This window comes from Leucoraja erinacea, chromosome 18, assembly GCF_028641065.1.
Source record: "Leucoraja erinacea ecotype New England chromosome 18, Leri_hhj_1, whole genome shotgun sequence".
Classification (NCBI taxonomy): Eukaryota; Metazoa; Chordata; class Chondrichthyes; order Rajiformes; family Rajidae; genus Leucoraja; species Leucoraja erinaceus.
The window spans coordinates 16,810,130-16,827,723 of NC_073394.1; the positions used below are offsets into that span (position 1 = coordinate 16,810,130).

The window sequence follows — 17,594 nt, forward strand, 5'->3', positions numbered from 1 at the left end:
TAAATGTGGTCCCAGACTTTGAGGTCAACTGGATTATCTGAATGATCTTGTTTCTAATTCCAACTTCCTCAAGAACTTTGAGGTGACCAAAACTGTGTGCAATACTCCACAAATGCAGCCTAATCAAAGTTCTATAAAGCTGTATAATCACTTTCTGACTCTTATACTCAATGCCCCAACCAATGAAGGCGAGCATACTCTACACCTTATTTACCATTATATCTCCTTGCGTTTCAACTTTCAGAGAGCTATTGACTTGGATCCCAAGAGCTCTCTGTACATTAATGTTGTTAAGGATACTGCCATTCAAATTCTTGCCACTTTTTACATTCCCTCACACTTGACTCCTCAAATGCAACACCTCACCTTTGCTGGGATTAAACTCCATTTGCCATTTCTCGACCCATTTCTGTAATTGATTTATATATATTGCTGCATACTCCTCACAGTCCATAACTCTAGAATCTTAGTGTCACATGAAAATTTACCAACCAACCCATCTCATAAGGTCATAAGTGATAGGAGTAGAATTAGGCCATTCGGTCCATCAAGTCTACTCCGTCATTCAATCATGGCTGATCTATCCCTCCCTCCTAACCCCATTCTCCTGCCTTCTCCCCATAACCACTGACACCTGTACTAATCAAGAATCTATCTATCTCTGCCTTAAACATATCCACTGATGGCCTTTACAGCCTATTGACAGAGAATTCCATAGATTCACCACCCTCTGACTAAAAACATTTATCGTCATCTTTCCTAAAGGAACGCCTATAAGAATCTACATTTATGTCCAAGTTATTTATATATTTCACAAACAACAGAAGTCCAGGCATAGATCCTTGCAGAACTCCACTGATCACAGACCTCTAGCCAGAATAACGGCCTTCCACCACAACCCTCTGTATTCTATTAGTAAGCCTGTTCTGTATCCATACGACCAACTTAGCCTGCCATGCGGGAATTTATCAGGAATTTATAACGAAATGCCTTACTAGTTAGGGAGAGGTAGAAAGATCTGACTTGCACTCACCAATCACTGGTGACAGTGCACCTGTGTGCCTGCCATCCAAAGACAGCATCCGAGGACTCCCTGTTCAGGTACACAAATGGAAACAAAACCTCTGGGCAAGGAAACTAGTAACTCACCATAACCTTTGAACGCATGCATTGTATTCCAGCAACACCAAACAATCAATACCATTAGGAAGGAAAGAGGAAAAATGCTTAACGAATATTAAATGTTTTTTAATTGATTGAATTAGATTCTAGTGGCACCATTTGTAATGCATTTTTTTTAGAACCGAGGACTGTTTCAGCTCATTTCGAAGACTGGATGCAAAAGCTGCCACGGCCAAGTTTCAGCAAGACCTCGGGTTTCGCATGTTGAGCTGCGGCAGAACAGATCTGGTGAATCAGGCCATAGAACTTTTGGGAATCGATGGTGTCAACACCATGGATAACCAGGTAATACTTACTTTCTTTCTTGATTTAAAATTCTTTTATTTGGTGACATTTAACCATAATTAATAGGGCAGAAATTTGTCAGTGGTCGTTTGCATTAAACAGATGTGAGAGTATAAGCTGCTGTTGTAATCATCACCCAGTTTCTGATTCCATGTGGTCAATAGAACTAAATGGCAAAAGGTGATTTCAATTAGTGACCAGGCTAGAATCCAAAGATTAATTTCTCTCATAAAATCAATGTGCAGTTATAACGAAGCTGTGTGGCATTTATCTTAAAGTACCATCAAACACTTTCAAAGAAGCACCCAATTGTGTAGGAAGAAAAAATACAAATTTATGTTACATCTATCATTATCTCAGACCATCTGAAAGCACTTTACAGCCCATGAAGTGCTTCTGTTTGATGGAGGAAATGCAGACCTTGCTGTCCATGAAACAATTTTAAAAAAATGGCAGGTAGCTCCAGGGGCGGAAAACCCGGGGGGACCAGAGGGGACACGTCCCCTCCATGTTTTGAGAGGTGGGGGACATCCCCCCCCCCCCCAAGTTTTTGTGATCTGGATTTTAAAATCCGGTGAAATCTCCGCTTTCCGCAAGACAGTGGGTGTGGGACTGATGATCGAGGGCGCCGATTGGAGGAGAGTGATGTTGGTCAGCAGGCAATGGGGGCGGGACATGATTCAGCGTGATGATTGGAGGAGGGAGGAGTGGGGGGGGTGGGACTGAGGATAGAGTGTGGTGATTGGAGGAGGGAGACGTGACACAGACCTGCGCCTCATCCGCAGCCAGGATCGATCCCCGGCCGGCTATCCGGCGCTGTCCCGTCCCCACCCGAGTACCCCCCTCCCCCTCCGCTATAGGATCTTTGGTCGGGAATCAGACGGGCCAGTGCAGAGAAACAGCGCTAAACCCAGCTAACTCTGCCTGTCCCGCCAGGTGAGCCTACAGCCTTCCTGGACTTGCGGGAAATATGGCCAGCGCGGAGAAGCAGCGCTGGTATCCCGTCAGTCCAGACAGGGCTGTAGTTAACCCGGTGAGACAGGTAGAGTTGAGCTGCATTTAGCGCTGGATTGAGCCTCCGAAGCCTCACGCGCATGTGTGTGTGAGTGTGAGTGTGCGCATGCGCGCGTGGCCGCCAAAATATTGTGTCCCCCGTCCCCTCCTTGTTTTGATAGCGAGTTCCGCTCTTGGATAGCTCAGAGCTTGCAGATGCAGTATCATCATCATCATCGACGAGCTCTCGAGACCAAGTATGATGGTGTCCCGGTGGGTTCTTTCTGTTGTCCATCCAGATGGACATGTGTGCGTGACATTATTTAACATGGGAAACTGGTGCATGGGGAGCCACAACAAGTTCCTTGATAGAAACAGATCATGATCCAATGCCATGGACTCAATGGTGGTTGGGAGTCTCTCCAGGCTGCAGCCTCCTTCTGCTTTCTTAGCTGATGTGATGCTCCACCTACTGGCCAGCCATTATCCTGTGCCTGGTTCACCAATGAGGTCTTCTCCTTCTTAGGCAGTACTTTGACAGGAACCTTGACCTGCCCACCGGGGGGGGGTCTGCCAGAAGCACAACTCTCAGGTTTAGCTCTCAGGATCCAAGCCACTCGCAAACTTCACCACCACAATAAGATGGCGACCCTCAGAGAAGAAATGTGGTATACAATGAGGAGAATAGCGAGTTTCAGTGTATGAAGACACATTGGTGGAGTGAGCAGACAGGTTATAGAAGAAATGTAAAGCAGAGAATTGTGAAGTAATCTATTCTGATGGGATAAACAAGGAAAGGTAATAGAATAAACGTCACAATGTTAAAGTAGATGCAGTAACAACGTTATGAGTGCATTCCATAATTCTTCAGAGGTGGCAGCATTGTTTATTTTAAAAATTATATCGGATTAGCAACTTGATAAATACAATTATGTAGATATGGCAACCCTCTGTGAAATGTTGTTTCTTCGCAGCTAGGGTACAGCATCCAGATCTGGGTCCTCCATCATCCTGCACTGTGTTGTTGGTTCTTGGTGTTCACTGATAACCATGATGTCACAGTTGGAATGGCTTCAGTGAGCAAAGGCTGATTAGGGCCAGTTAATGCTTCAACCACACATTAAACAAGAGATGCCACACTGGGCTGTGCCATTAATAAGGCTAACCTTGTGAAATTGATCCAGCTAGCGCTGGATCAATAGCGATTCAATATAATTATGGATAGGGACAAAACTGGACCTAGGATTGAGATTTTTGATTGGAGAAAGGCTAACTTTGAGGAGATGCGAAAGGATTTAAAAGGAGTAAATTGGGACAGTTTGTTTTATGGGAAAGATGTGGAAGAGAAATGGAGTACATTTAAAGGTGAAATTTTAAGAGTACAGAATCTTTATGTCCCTGTTCAGTTGAAAGGAAATCGTAAAAATTGTAAAGAGCCATGGTTTTCAAGGGAAATTGGACGCTTGGTTCGGAAAAAGAGGGAGATCTACAATAATTATAGGCAGCATGGAGTAAATGAGGTGCTTGAGGAGTATAAAAAATGTAAAAAGAATCTTAAGAAAGAAATTAGAAAAGCTAAAAGAACATATGAGGTTGCTTTGGCAAGTAAGGTAAAAGTAAATCCGAAGGGTTTCTACCGCTATATTAATAGCAAAAGGATAACGAGGGATAAAATTGGTCCTTTAGAGAGTCAGAGTGGACAACTATCTGCAGAGCCAAAAGAAATGGGTGAGATATTGAACAGTTTATTTCTTCGGTATTCACCAAGGAGAAGGATATTGAATTATGTGAGGTAAGGGAAACAAGTAGAGTAGCTATGGAAACTATGAGGATCAAAGAAGAGGAAGTACTGACACTTTTGAGAAATATAAAAGTGGATAAGTCTCCAGGTCCGGACAGGATATTCCCTAGGACATTGAGGGAAGTTAGTGTAGAAATAGCAGGGGCTATGGCAGAAATATTTCAAATGTCATTAGAAACGGGAATAGTGCCGGAGGATTGGCGTACTGCGCATGTTGTTCCATTGTTTAAAAGGGGTCTAAGAGTAAACCTAGCAATTATAGACCTGTTAGTTTGACGTCAGTGGTGGGCAAATTAATGGAAAGAATACTTAGAGATAATATATATATAAGCATCTGGATAAACAGGGTCTGATTAGGAACAGTCAACATGGATTTGTGCCTGGAAGGTCATGTTTAACTAATCTTCTTGAATTTTTTGAAGATGTTACTCGGGAAATTGATGAGGGTAAAGCAGTGGATGTTGTGTATATGGACTTCAGTAAGGCCTTTGACAAGGTTCCTCATGGAAGGTTGGTTAAGAAGGTTCAATGGTTGGGTATTAATGGTGGAGTAGCAAGATGGATTCAACAGTGGCTGAATGGGAGATGCCAGAGAGTAATGGTGGATGGTTGTTTGTCAGGTTGGAGGCCAGTGACGAGTGGGGTGCCACAGGGATCTGTGTTGGGTCCACTGTTGTTTGTCATGTACATCAATGATCTGGATGATGGTGTGGTAAATTGGATTAGTAAGTATGCAGATGGTACTAAGATAGGTGGGGTTGTGGATAATGAAATAGATTTTCAAAGTCTACAGAGAGATTTATGCCAGTTGGAAGAGTGGGCTGAAAGATGGCAGATGGAGTTTAATGCTGATAAGTGTGAGATGCTACATCTTGGCAGGACAAATCAAAATAGGACGTACATGGTAAATGGTAGGGAATTGAAGAATGTAGGTGAACAGAGGGATCTGGGAATAACTGTGCACAGTTCCCTGAAAGTGGAATCTCATGTAGATAGGGTGGTAAAGAAAGCTTTTGGTGTGCTGGCCTTTATAAATCAGAGCATTGAGTATAGAAGTTGGGATGTAATGTTAAAATTGTACAAGGCATTGGTGAGGCCAATTCTGGAGTATGGTGTACAATTTTGGTCGCCTAATTATAGGAAGGATGTCAACAAAATAGAGAGAGTACAGAGGAGATTTACTAGAATGTTGCTTGGGTTTCAGCAACTAAGTTACAGAGAAAGGTTGAACAAGTTAGGGCTTTATTCTTTGGAGCGCAGATGGTTAAGGGGGGACTTGATAGAGGTTTTTAAAATGATGAGAGGGATAGACAGAGTTGACGTGGAAAAGCTTTTCCCACTGAGAGTAGGGAAGATTCAAACAAGGGGACATGACATGAGAATTAAGGGACTGAAGTTTAGGGGTAACATGAGGGGGAACTTCTTTACTCAGAGAGTGGTAGCTGTGTGGAATGAGCTTCCAGTGAAGGTGGTGGAGGCAGGTTCGTTTTTATCATTTAAAAATAAATTGGATAGTTATATGGATGGGAAGGGAATGGAGGGTTATGGTCTGAGCGCAGGTATATGGGACTAGGGGAGATTATGTGTTCGGCACGGACTAGAAGGGTCGAGATGGCCTGTTTCCGTGCTGTAATTGTTATATGGATGGTTATATAAGCGCTTCTGGTTTGCCTCCCGCAATCTCCTCAGCACAATATAGCAGAGGACTCGCCCCCAGTTGCATGATTTAAAGGAGGTCCTTTCAGGACTATGGATGTCACTGTTAAAATGTTCCAAACATAATTTGAGGAAATCCGTGAAATATTTATTCTCTGAAAGTATTTTTCTTCCTTCAGCTCAACGTAGATCTTCTTTGATGGTCTCCCATACAACATTCTGAGAACTACATGGCTGAACACAGCTATCATCGGGGTGGTTAGAGGAGAAGATAGTGTGCCTGCTGTATAATCAGCCTTTGAGGAATGTAGAGAATGTCAGCAAGTATGTCAACTCAAGGACATTGCGGTTTAACTACACTGATATCCACGAGCTAGTATGCTACTTAATTCTTCACCCAGTGACGTTGGACCTGCACTTCCCTTTCCCTCCCCCTTCTACATTATTTAAAAATGTTAATAAATTAATTTTGATAGTTTTAAATGTCTGAATGTCAGAGACATTAAATGCTATTAAAATCTCTTAACAGCTGGCAAAGCCTTGAGTTAGGTTTGGCTCTCTGTTAAAGGTTGCAAGGTGACTTCCTCCATTCACTGTCAAGGGTTCTGCCACGGCTCGAGAATTGCAGCTCATTCCTGGGATCCTGCAGGCCAGCGAGATGGTCTGTCTTTACCTGGATTAAGTAAACAGCTGGGAACATATGGAAACAGGAACTGGAGTAGATTATCCTTCCCCTCACATCTGCACCATTTGACAGCATCATGGAAGATGATGGCACAATTTTCTGATCTGTAAAAAATGTATCTGCCTCCCTCTTAAATACATCCACTGATTTAAACAGATGTGGGAAAGTTTGGTGATTCTGGCTGCAGATCTGGGCCAGCAAGTTTGGTCTCATGCATATTGAACAAGACCAAATGTTTTAAAAGTACAATCTTAATGAATACCAATAATATGTGATTGCATTTGGTAGCAATGGTTCTGATGTCACTGACTAGCCTGGAGTTAATCTATTGTGTTCATCAAAATCTGAAGGTTCACAACCAAGAGTCAAAAGTGTTTTATTGTCATAAGTACTAGAATGAAATTATGACATTCTTAGTTGCTGCCTTTACAAGAAATCCAGTCAATGAGATGATGTACATAAAGTAGTTTTTTATATTTTGGAGATGATCTAAAATTGCTACTTTCCTGAATTCACAAGGGCTTACTTGTGGGGAAGTGCATTGTGCGAGATAAATATGACAAACCAGCTGACTGGTGACATGTGTGAAAATAAGCCATGGTCATGCTTCAAATGACCAAACATATTCATTGACCTATTATCTCAAGGTTATTTCTACCATTATGGTATAGAACCAGAATCCAAGCATGATTTCTGTATGTTTCCAAAAACCAAGAACTGTTGTTTTGTCTGATTATTGTGTGTTCTAACATTGAAACATTGCTGGTGATCAGCCATTTTCCCACTTACACTTGAGCTCTATTTGTACAGGGGATGACACCACTTATGTACGCCTGTGCTGCAGGTGATGAAGCCATGGTCCAGATGTTAATAGACGCTGCTGCAAACTTGGATCTTTCAGTGAGTATTCATTTATTTTACTAATGTAGCTGAATGTCGAAAACCATCAATTTTCCTTGTTAGATTTCTCAAATATCTCTCAATAATGAACATTTCTATTTTAACTTTTCAGCTTCCCGGGAACACTCAGAGATGTCCTTCAGTGCACCCAGACAGTAGACGCTGGACAGCCCTCACCTTTGCTGTACTGCACGGACATATCCCCGTCGTTCAGGTATCAGAAACAGCACAACTGTGCTGAGTGGCTGGATTGTTAGCCATGGTTTTTGCCCCAAACATTTAATATTGTTGATGTTTCCAATCATCTATTGTCATGGTTAAATTTATGCATCATAAGAACACCCTCGGATAAAGCATCGTGATAGTTCTGACAACTGGCTCATTCCCTCTTGTCTCTCACTCCCACTGTTAACATGTGAGTTCAATAGCTACCTTTTTAAACAAAAGTCTGCCAGCCAGAAGTTCTAATGTACGATTTGAACCAAATCTTTCTTCTGTGACAAATCTCGTGACAACTTCAAAGCTATCGTTGAAAGTGTTCCAAACTCCTGTTCTCCTCTTTCAACTGCCTCCTGCCTCCACCAGAGAACCTCTCAATCCCAGCAATAGAAAAATTGTGTTCATTCGAGTTTAAAGAATGAGAGACAGTCTTAATGACACATGTATGATTCGTTGGGAGGTGAATAGGATAAATGTTGGGAGGTGTTTTCCCTCAAGGGGGAGTCCAGGACTAAAGCACATTGCCTCAGAATGGAGGACCATCTATGTAATACTTAGATGAGGAAGAATGTCTTTAATCAAGGTGTTCCATGCTCCAGAAAGCATTTTTCAAAGTCCTCATGTTTTCAATCCCCTCCATCTCTGAAAATCCTTCTAACCTTGCAAAGGAGATATCTGACTGCCCCTAATTCTGCCACTTGCTTATTGCCATATTTAATTCCTCCACTGTTGGGAACCCTATCTTGTTGCTTACGGCCCAAGTTTGGAAATTCCCTGCATAAACCAAAACCAAATTAACCAAAACCAAAACTCCCTTCAGGCTTTCTTTTTTCAAGTTGCTCCATAAAACATACTTATTTGTCCCAGTATTGATCATTAATATATTTCAAAGTTTCTCAGAGCTTATTTTATTTTTATTAATGGCACTGTGAAGTGCCTCAAAGTGTTTTTGCTATATGGTAAAAACAATCTATCAATGCAAGTTGTTGATTAGGATATTATTGCTGCAATTTATAGCTGCTGCTTGATGCTGGGGCAAATGTGGAAGGTGCCCTCATTAATTCCGGGGAAGATAATTGTGCCGAGACACCACTTCAGCTGGCTTCAGCAGCAGGTAATCTCTCACTTCTCTTTCCTCCCCTCTCCACCACCCTGTATTTTTCTCCATTTCATCTGCATAAGATACGGCCTGTCTTTTATTCCCAGCAGCTTGGTATGCCTCAGATGATGTATTGCCTGCACAAGTTCCTGAGATTAATAGAAGAAAGCCCAATCAGTCCATGCTGGGTCATCCATTCAGAGCATACTGACAGTCCACCCATCACAGCTCAGACTATTTCTTAATTAATTCCAGGACATTTACCTCTATTACCTTAAATGGAATCTTGTTCAAGGGGTATAGGTATTGATTTTAACTCTGTATTTCAGATCACTGGGCCTAGTTTATTATTCAGTTATCTGTTTACTAGTGGAACATTAATATACAGTAAGTAAGTAAATTTGAAACCAGCTTAAAGACAGAGAGAGAAGCTAATGACCCTGGGGGAAGCAGCAAGCTATCAATTTCTCAGCTTGATTCAGGATCCCGCATCACCTGCTACAGAGACAGATAAATGGAGTTATTTACAGACCACATTTTTGCCATTTGACCTGTACAACCAATAATAGGATGAGCTTTACTTCAAACAATGCTATTTTACTTTGGCAACAGCAATTGGTGTAACTATAAATCTGGTTTCGCTTTTGGAAGTGATTTATGATGTGATGGTGTTTGGAATTAACATCATTTTATTATGCTGCATCTTAAAGAAGTACTCTCCCCTCAATAGACAATAGATGCAGGAGTAGGCTCTTCGAGCCAGCACCGCCATTCAACGTGATCATGGCTGATCATCCCCAGTCAGTAGCCCGATCCTGCCTTCTCCCCATATCCCCTGACTCTGCTATCTTTAAGAGCCCTATCTAGCTCTCTCTTGAAAATATCCAAAGAACCGGCCTCCACCGCCCCCTGAGGCAGAGAATTCCACAGACTCACAACTCTCTGTGTGAAAAAGTGTTTCCTCATCTCCTCAGGTCCTTTATTACTGAAGTTTACGTGCATGTTTTTGTAAGATGCATTGTGAGAGTGTAGTGGAACACTAAGAACCTGATAGCCATGTCTGTGTAGAGAGTTTTCTCCTGCACTTTAGCAAAGTGATATATTATGTTTTCAGGAAGAGCGATGAATTTAGAATTGATGGGTTCCTTCTAAGGAGTGTCTCATTCAGTGGTGTGGTGATATTATTCATTAGAATGCAATATCACAAAATAAAGCCTAATTGGAAGAGCACAACGTAATTAAAACATAGTTTAAGGTAAATAGATCTCATGTGCCTGATTAGATATATCCAAGGACACTATAGAAATTGCAGCAGTCCTGGTTAGACACTATTTAAGAAAGGATGCAAAGAAAATCCTGGAAACTATAGACCAGTTTAAGCCTAACGTTTGTGGTGGGAAAGTTATTGGAGAGGATTCTGTGAGATAAGATATGCATTTGAAAAGACAGGTTGAGTAGAGATAGTCAGATAGTTTTGTGCGTGGGAAATCATGTTTCATTAATTTGATTCAGTTTCTCGAGGGAGTAACCAAGAAGGTTAATGAGGGCATGGACGTAGACATAGTCAATGTGGACTTCAGCAAGACCTATGATAAGGTTCTACATGGTAGGCTACTCTGGAAGGTTAGATTGCATAGGATCTAGGGAGAACTACCTATCAGTGCGCAGATTGGCCTCATGGAAGGAAGCAGAAGGTAGTTTTTCGTTCCGGAGACCTGTGACTAATGGTGCACCACAGGTATTGGTGCGGGGACCATTACTCTTTGTCATCTATATCAATAATTTGCATAAGAATGTACAAGGCATGATTAGTAAGTTTGCAGTTAATACTAGACAGTTATCAAGAATCACAGCAAGATCTTGATCAGTAAGTGGGTTGAAAAATAGCTAATGTAATACAATAAGCCAGTTCGATATTCCGACTGCGCATGCACAGGTCATAGGTTGCGCGGCTAAATATTCACGGCAGCCGTGCCACTGCATGGGTGCAGACTTGCATCTTGTCCCTATTCATCCGCCGCTGGGCCGTCCCCGTCCCCTCCCGAGTGCCCTGTCCGGGGGTGGCAGGTGCCGGATGGGAGCGGCGGAGCGCGGGGATAGAAGACCCTCCTTCAGAATTCCTACACATTCGACTTTTATGCCGTGCTTGGGATGGTTGGGAGCGGGGATTTTCACGGGAGCAAGGAACAAATGACCTAAAGTTTGCGTTGAGTGAACTGAGTGTTCCTAACGTCCTCGCCGTACACTGGCATTTTGTGAGAGTGGTTGGATCCCTGCTTCAGCTCAACCAACGACGGTCACATTATCCGGACAGGCGGCGGGGGATCAGCAGCTGATGTGAGGCATCGGCGATGCTCTGGAATCCTAGTCAGCCATTGCCGAGCAGCGGGGTCAAGGAGGCTGCGCTCGACCCGGGGAGTAGAGGTGTCAGTTTTCCAGCGGCGAGCGGAGAGGCACCAGTTACCATGGGCCGCTCACCTGTCGGGCGCTGACTCCTTCATCCTGGGATCCAACCACTCTCACAAAACGCCGGTGTACAACGAGGATAGTAAGAACACTCAGTTCACTCAACGCAAACTTTAGGTCATTTGTTCCTTGCACCCGCAGAAATCTCCAGCACGCTCGAGATGAGGAGGTTCTGAAGTTGCATTCTCTTGATTGAGGACATTTTCTCAACTCTCCTAAAAACAATGAGCCATGGCTTTACCAGTGGTGTCTGTATAACTGAAACCTCTCTCCCCCACCTCTCACCGTCTCTCCCTGTCTCCCACTCGCATCTACCCTCTCTCTCTCGCTGTTGCACCCCGTTCTCTCCTGCTACCAGGCACCCCGTTCTCTTTTTTTATTCTCAAATGACCTTTGACAAATCCCATGATTCCTTGCGCTTTTCAGAATACCGAACTGGCTTATTCAGACAAATGGCAGGTATTGAAATTTGGGAAGTCAAACCAGGGCAGAACCTTTCACAGTGCACAGTAGGGCAGAAGGATATAGATATAGTACATAATAAATGCATGGTACTATCCATGTATCCCTGAAAGTGGCATCACAGGTAGATAGGATAGTGATGAGGGCTTTTGGTCTGCTGGCCTTCATCAACAAAAGAAACTATGTTAAAGTTTCAGATTGAAGGCCTTTTACCAGAATTGGATATTGACAAATGAGTAGGACAAATGGAATATCTCTGATAGGGTGAGGCCAGAAATGAATCCAATGAACCCTCATTACACTTCCACTATTCAAAGTACATCCCTGTTGAGGTGGGGAAATCGGATCAGTACCAGATCAGTACACGCCAGATACAGTCTCATCGGGATCTGATTAATTGGAGTGCATTGACTCTATTCTTTTACTCAAATTTTTTTGTAACAAAAAGCCAACATTATATTTACATTTGTAACTGACTGCATGTTAACATTGTGATTCATGTCCGAGGAATCCCAGGTCCATCTGATACTATTTCAGTCTCTCAACATTTTAAAATAAAAATCCACCTTGCTATAATTTTTGTATCAGTGGACAACTCACATTTTTCCAATATTACGATCCATTTCTCATGTCGTTGATCATTTCTTTAGCTTGGCCATCCCCCCAAAAAGCCTTTCTTCAACCTCTTTGTGAACCACATTGCCACTGAGCTTTGTGTCATCAGCAAACAGTGGATTCAAAGAAAGTTCAAGGTTGATCAGAAGTCACTGAAACAATTGCGGGAAAATTACTCACTGCATGTTCAAATGTGTGATGAGATTATAAACATCTTTAAATATATTTACTCTGTTTGTATTCATCACAACCAGAACACTTGACTTTTAAAGTAGTATTTAACTTTTAAAGTAGTATTTACGGTGAAACTGTATAATGGATAGGCTATTGCCTCAAATCCTAATAATATTACACAGATGTTCCTTGGAATTCAGTGACCTTGAATTATATCTTCTGGTTTCTATTAGATGATAAGATGCAGACCATCAGGAAATCAGTACCCAAACAAAGCTCGAACCGCTGAATTAATGTCAAAAAATTATTTACAGATCTGTAGAACTTTAGACTTTGATCTGATATGAATAAGTTAAATAACAATTTTGAGGTCCTCTAATACAACAGCCACAGTGCTGACAGCACAAATGCAGATTGTACAACATAGAAAGCATTCACATCACTTTGTTTTTTAAAAAGTAATGTATTTATTACACCACATCTAAACAGATCAATGACAACAACATTTTCATTTCTCCTCGAATCATATATTGCTTTAAAAGATTATAAAACATATGTAGTGGAAACTTTACAAATGTTATTTTCACAGCAAAGTTCTGATAATTGTGCTCCAACTGTGTTTGTTCTGCTCACAGCCATCAGGCTTTCAAAGTCTTATAATTATTTCCTGATTTCTTGACTGGCCTAACATCTTCGGTTTAAACTAGCATCTGCAATTCCTCCCTACATTTATCATCTTCTCTACTCCTTCCAATCTTTTATTGCCACGCATTGTGGGCTTTGGGTCTGTTTGCCTTCATTTCACAGCAATAATCATTGACATTCTGTCAAGTTTGTGTTGGAATAATGGAGAGGGAAACTAATTATTCAGCATAATAGCTGAGCTTGTAAATGTCATTGCCGAGTGTCTCTGTTTACATTTATCATAGATCACAGGAAGCAATCACAACGAGTGATTCTCGGTTGATTGCTTGTATATTTCCCTTTAAATTTCTCATTGTAACCAGTCCTTCTGTATGATTCTTTGTACTTGTACAGGGTCAAGCACTATTACATTGTTGTAGCTAAACAGCTTTATATATTTTTTCTGCTGACTGTAACATTTATTCTTCAATAGAAATCTTTTTACCAGAAATTAATGGAAGCCAGCCAGCCACTCTGTGCGTTAACATTTCTTAATCCATCTGCTAGTGTGCTTACAGTGTATGCTTTGCTGTTAAATGCTGGAAAGAAGAGGTGGTGCATCAAACCTTAATCTATTTGACATCCCTCAGCTGCGTACAATTCACTGGATACTCATTGGCACTGGGTTGTTTAGGGCTAAACAGTAGTCTGTTTGAAAAAAGAAACAATACTTGTTTTTACATTTGTGGTTAATCTACGTACACAGAAGTCCTTAAAGGGAAGACAGTCAGAATCTTTTTCCCAGGATGGAAATAGCAAATACTAGTGGGCATTATAGGTTTAAGATGAGAGTTTAAAGGAGATTTGCAGAGATAGTTTTTTTACACAGTGGTGGGTGCCTAGAACGAGCTGCCCAGGGTCATGGTGGAAGCAGATATGATAGTGGTATTTAAGAGACTTTTGGAAAGGCACGTGGAAATACAGGGAATGGAGGGATAGGGATTATATGTAAGCAGATAAGTTGGTCTTGGCATCTTGTTCGACACAGACATTGTGGGCTGCAGGGCCTGTTCCTGTGCTGTACTGTTCTATGTGGAGGAAGGAATTGCAGATGCTGTTTTAAATCAAAGATAGACACAAAATGCTGGAGTAACTCTGCGGGACGGGCATCATCTCTGGAGAGAAGGAATGAGAAAAGGATTGTCTGTACTGTTCTATGTTCTATAATATATGCTTTAGAATTTATTTTAAAAATAGACTGCAGCTATTCAAATGGATGGCTCACCATCGCCTTCTCAAGGGCAATTGGAGAATAAATAGAAAATGCTGCCATTGCTGGCGACATCCACAGCCACAAAAACAATATAGGTGACCCTCTAAAAATAGTGAGTAGTTCAGCCACACTGCCCTCTGGGCTGCACAAAGGAAAATGAACAAGGATTTATACTGATGATTACTGATCAGCAGACCCCGAGAAATGAGTGCGAGCAGTTAGGTGTAGAAGGGTAAAGCAAAGAGCTCACCACTCACTGAATAAATAATAATGCTAGTATCAGAAAATCATGTGAAACTGACCATTTCTCAAGTGCACAGATACAAAGACTCAGAAAATACAACCTAATATTTCACCACTTAAGCTGAACCAATGTTTTACATGTTTAGGTGCGGTTAGCATAGCAAACAACTGCAGTGTTCCTCCTGTCACTTAAAGATTCCACTTTGTGCTCTTTAGGTAACTATGAGTTGGTTAGCTTGCTGCTGAGTAGAGGAGCGGATCCTTTACTGAATGTATTTGAAACAAATGGGATGACATCCGTGCTGCACGAGGACATGAACTGCTTTAGCCACGCGGCTGCCCATGGACACAGGTAACTACTACATGTTGGGGAATATAAGAGTAGTGATGGCTTGAGGGACAACATTTTGCAGGGTGATGTAAAACAGTTCTGAGTTCAAGTACATGCCTTCCCTACTGACTTTGATTGTGTCTTTCTTCTGTTGTAGCATCCAACCTAGTCTGCTCATAGGAAAATATATACCGTACTTGGTTTATACTCTCTAGAATTTAGCAGATTGAGAGGGGATCTTATAGAAACTTACAAAATTCTTAAGGGGTTGGACAGGCTAGATGCAGGAAGATTGTTCCCGATGTTAGGGAAGTCCCGGACAAGGGGTCACAGCTTAAGGATAAGGGGTAAATCCTTTAAAACCTAGTCTGCTCTGGAACTCTCTAGGTAGTTGAAATATATTTAGTTAGATGTGGCCCTTGTGGCTAAGGGGATCCAGGTACACTGAATGATCAGCCATGACATGGCGGTGCGGGCTCGAGGGCCATGGGCACCTAATTTCTATGTTTCTAACATAACATAATATGCAACACTGACATGGGAGAAGCAACATAAAATAATAGAACAAACAAGTTATTAGTTCAGTAATTAACTAGCTACTTAATTATTTTTAATTTGAATAATATGAATAATTTAATATAAATGCTATCCCGTTTCCCACACATCTCCACACAGTACGTTGCTTTACATATAATTTGAAGTTTAATTCCTTGTTTTGCATAACATACTTCACTTGCAAAGAAATTAAAGATTTTGAAAATGATTTTACTGCTAATAATGTTATGCAAAACAAGGAATTAAATTTCAAATTATATGCAAAGCAAACTACTGTGTGGAGATGTGTGGGAAACGGGATAGCATTTATATTAAATTATTCATTAACTTCTATATGAAATGAGAAAATGGAATTCAAGCAATTGGTCAGTCAATATCAGAGACATATGTATTTTTAAAAACAAGAGTGCAGGGAGCCCCATGGTGACAGGGCATGTCCCGCTAGCGACCCGCAAATTACGCTGTTCCCGGGGGCTACAACGTAAGCCACAACACCAGCCGTTCTAACCGGATCACATGATCACAGGGGCTGGGGAGGACATGTGAGCCGGGATGGTGTCCGCAGGTCCACTGTAATCAAAATCGTTTATAAAGAGGCCCATTAGAAAAAGGGTCTACTGCATGATTTTGGCCAATTCCAGTTTGTTTGTCTGTTATTGTATGCGATCGTATTGTATGTGATGGAAACATTTTACATTAGTAAAGTCAATTGAACATTTAATTGTATTTATGATATAGGACTTGTATCCAATTAAAAAAAAGGTAACAACACATTAGCTTTACTACTGGCAGAATCAACCATAACATTTTGCTTATGTTTTATGCAAATTCGTGGAATAAAAAATTAATAAAACACTGTTATTGGTTGCTTTAATGATTACGTCTTGTTATTGTTTTCATGACACCAGGAATGTGTTGCGGAAGTTGCTTACACCACCTCAAGCTCCAAAAACAGATGTGCTTTCTTTGGAAGAAATGTTAGCCGAGGGTGTTGAGAGTGATATCTCAAGCAATGGAAGTATAAATGAAGGACAAGTAAAACTCTGCAAAGCCAGAATGAAGGCTTTACAAGAAGCAATGTATTACAGTGCTGAACATGGCTATCTTGATGTTACCATGGAACTGAGGAACCTTGGTAGGCTTTTGGAAGTCTTTTTACTAGTTTTACCTCCTGTTGTAAAAATGCTATAATATAGTTTCATAAGATTCTCAAGTAACTTACAAACTCTATTCAATTCATGAGAATGGGCCTTAGAAGGTCTTCTATCAGAGCTGAGCTTCCCATTGTGGATCATTAGAATCAAACACAAGAAGGATGATTTTTGGTTGATTTCAGGGTAACCTTTGATGCAACTTCCAGACCAAGATGGAAGTTATGGCCTAATATAGGTTGACTTTTGAATTTGATTCTTCCTAATCTATATCTGTTTGCAGCTTGGAAACAAAGGCATTTTTGAGAAACAAAAAGCTTGCAATCATGTATTCAAAATGCCAAAAGGTAGTTTATAGTCCATGGGGTACTTTTGAAAAATTGTCTAAAGCAAGTCAATTTGCATGCAAGAAGGTATTTCCACAGTTTTTCTGTTTTATTTTAAAGTTTCAACATCTGCAACATTTTGCTTTTGGTTTATAAATACAAGAACAGGAACATAATAAATCCTAAGGCAATATTTTGTCCAGATGTGTAGGAAGGAACTGCAGATGCAGGTTTAAACCGAAGATAGACACAAAATGCTGGATTAACTCAGTGGGCCAGGCAGCATCTCTGGAGAAGGAATGGGTGACGTTTTAGGTGTGAAGAAGGGTCTTGACCCAAAACGTCACACATTCCTTCTCTCCAGAGATGCTGCCTGCCCCGCTAAGTTACTCCAGCATTTTGTGTCCATCTTTAGTATCTTGTCCAGATTTGGAAAGACATGTAGGCCTTAAGGGCCTGTCCCACTTGGGCGATGTAATCCGCGAGTTCTGGCGAGTTTGCCCTCGACTCATACTCGCAGCATGGTCGACACGAGGACGTAGGTCTTCGTAATG

At 41.3% G+C, this 17,594-nt stretch overlaps 1 protein-coding gene across 1 annotated transcript in view; it reads left to right on the forward strand.

The window, feature by feature from the left end:
• abtb2b (ankyrin repeat and BTB (POZ) domain containing 2b) overlaps positions 1-17,594 on the forward strand; it is a 190,703-nt gene that overhangs the window by 151,457 nt on the left and 21,652 nt on the right. The window contains exons 6-11 of the mRNA XM_055649391.1: positions 1,302-1,467; positions 7,413-7,502; positions 7,615-7,716; positions 8,739-8,835; positions 14,894-15,029; positions 16,472-16,698. Coding sequence (XP_055505366.1) covers positions 1,302-1,467; positions 7,413-7,502; positions 7,615-7,716; positions 8,739-8,835; positions 14,894-15,029; positions 16,472-16,698 — 818 coding nt within the window. The remainder of the gene's footprint in view (positions 1-1,301; positions 1,468-7,412; positions 7,503-7,614; positions 7,717-8,738; positions 8,836-14,893; positions 15,030-16,471; positions 16,699-17,594) is intronic.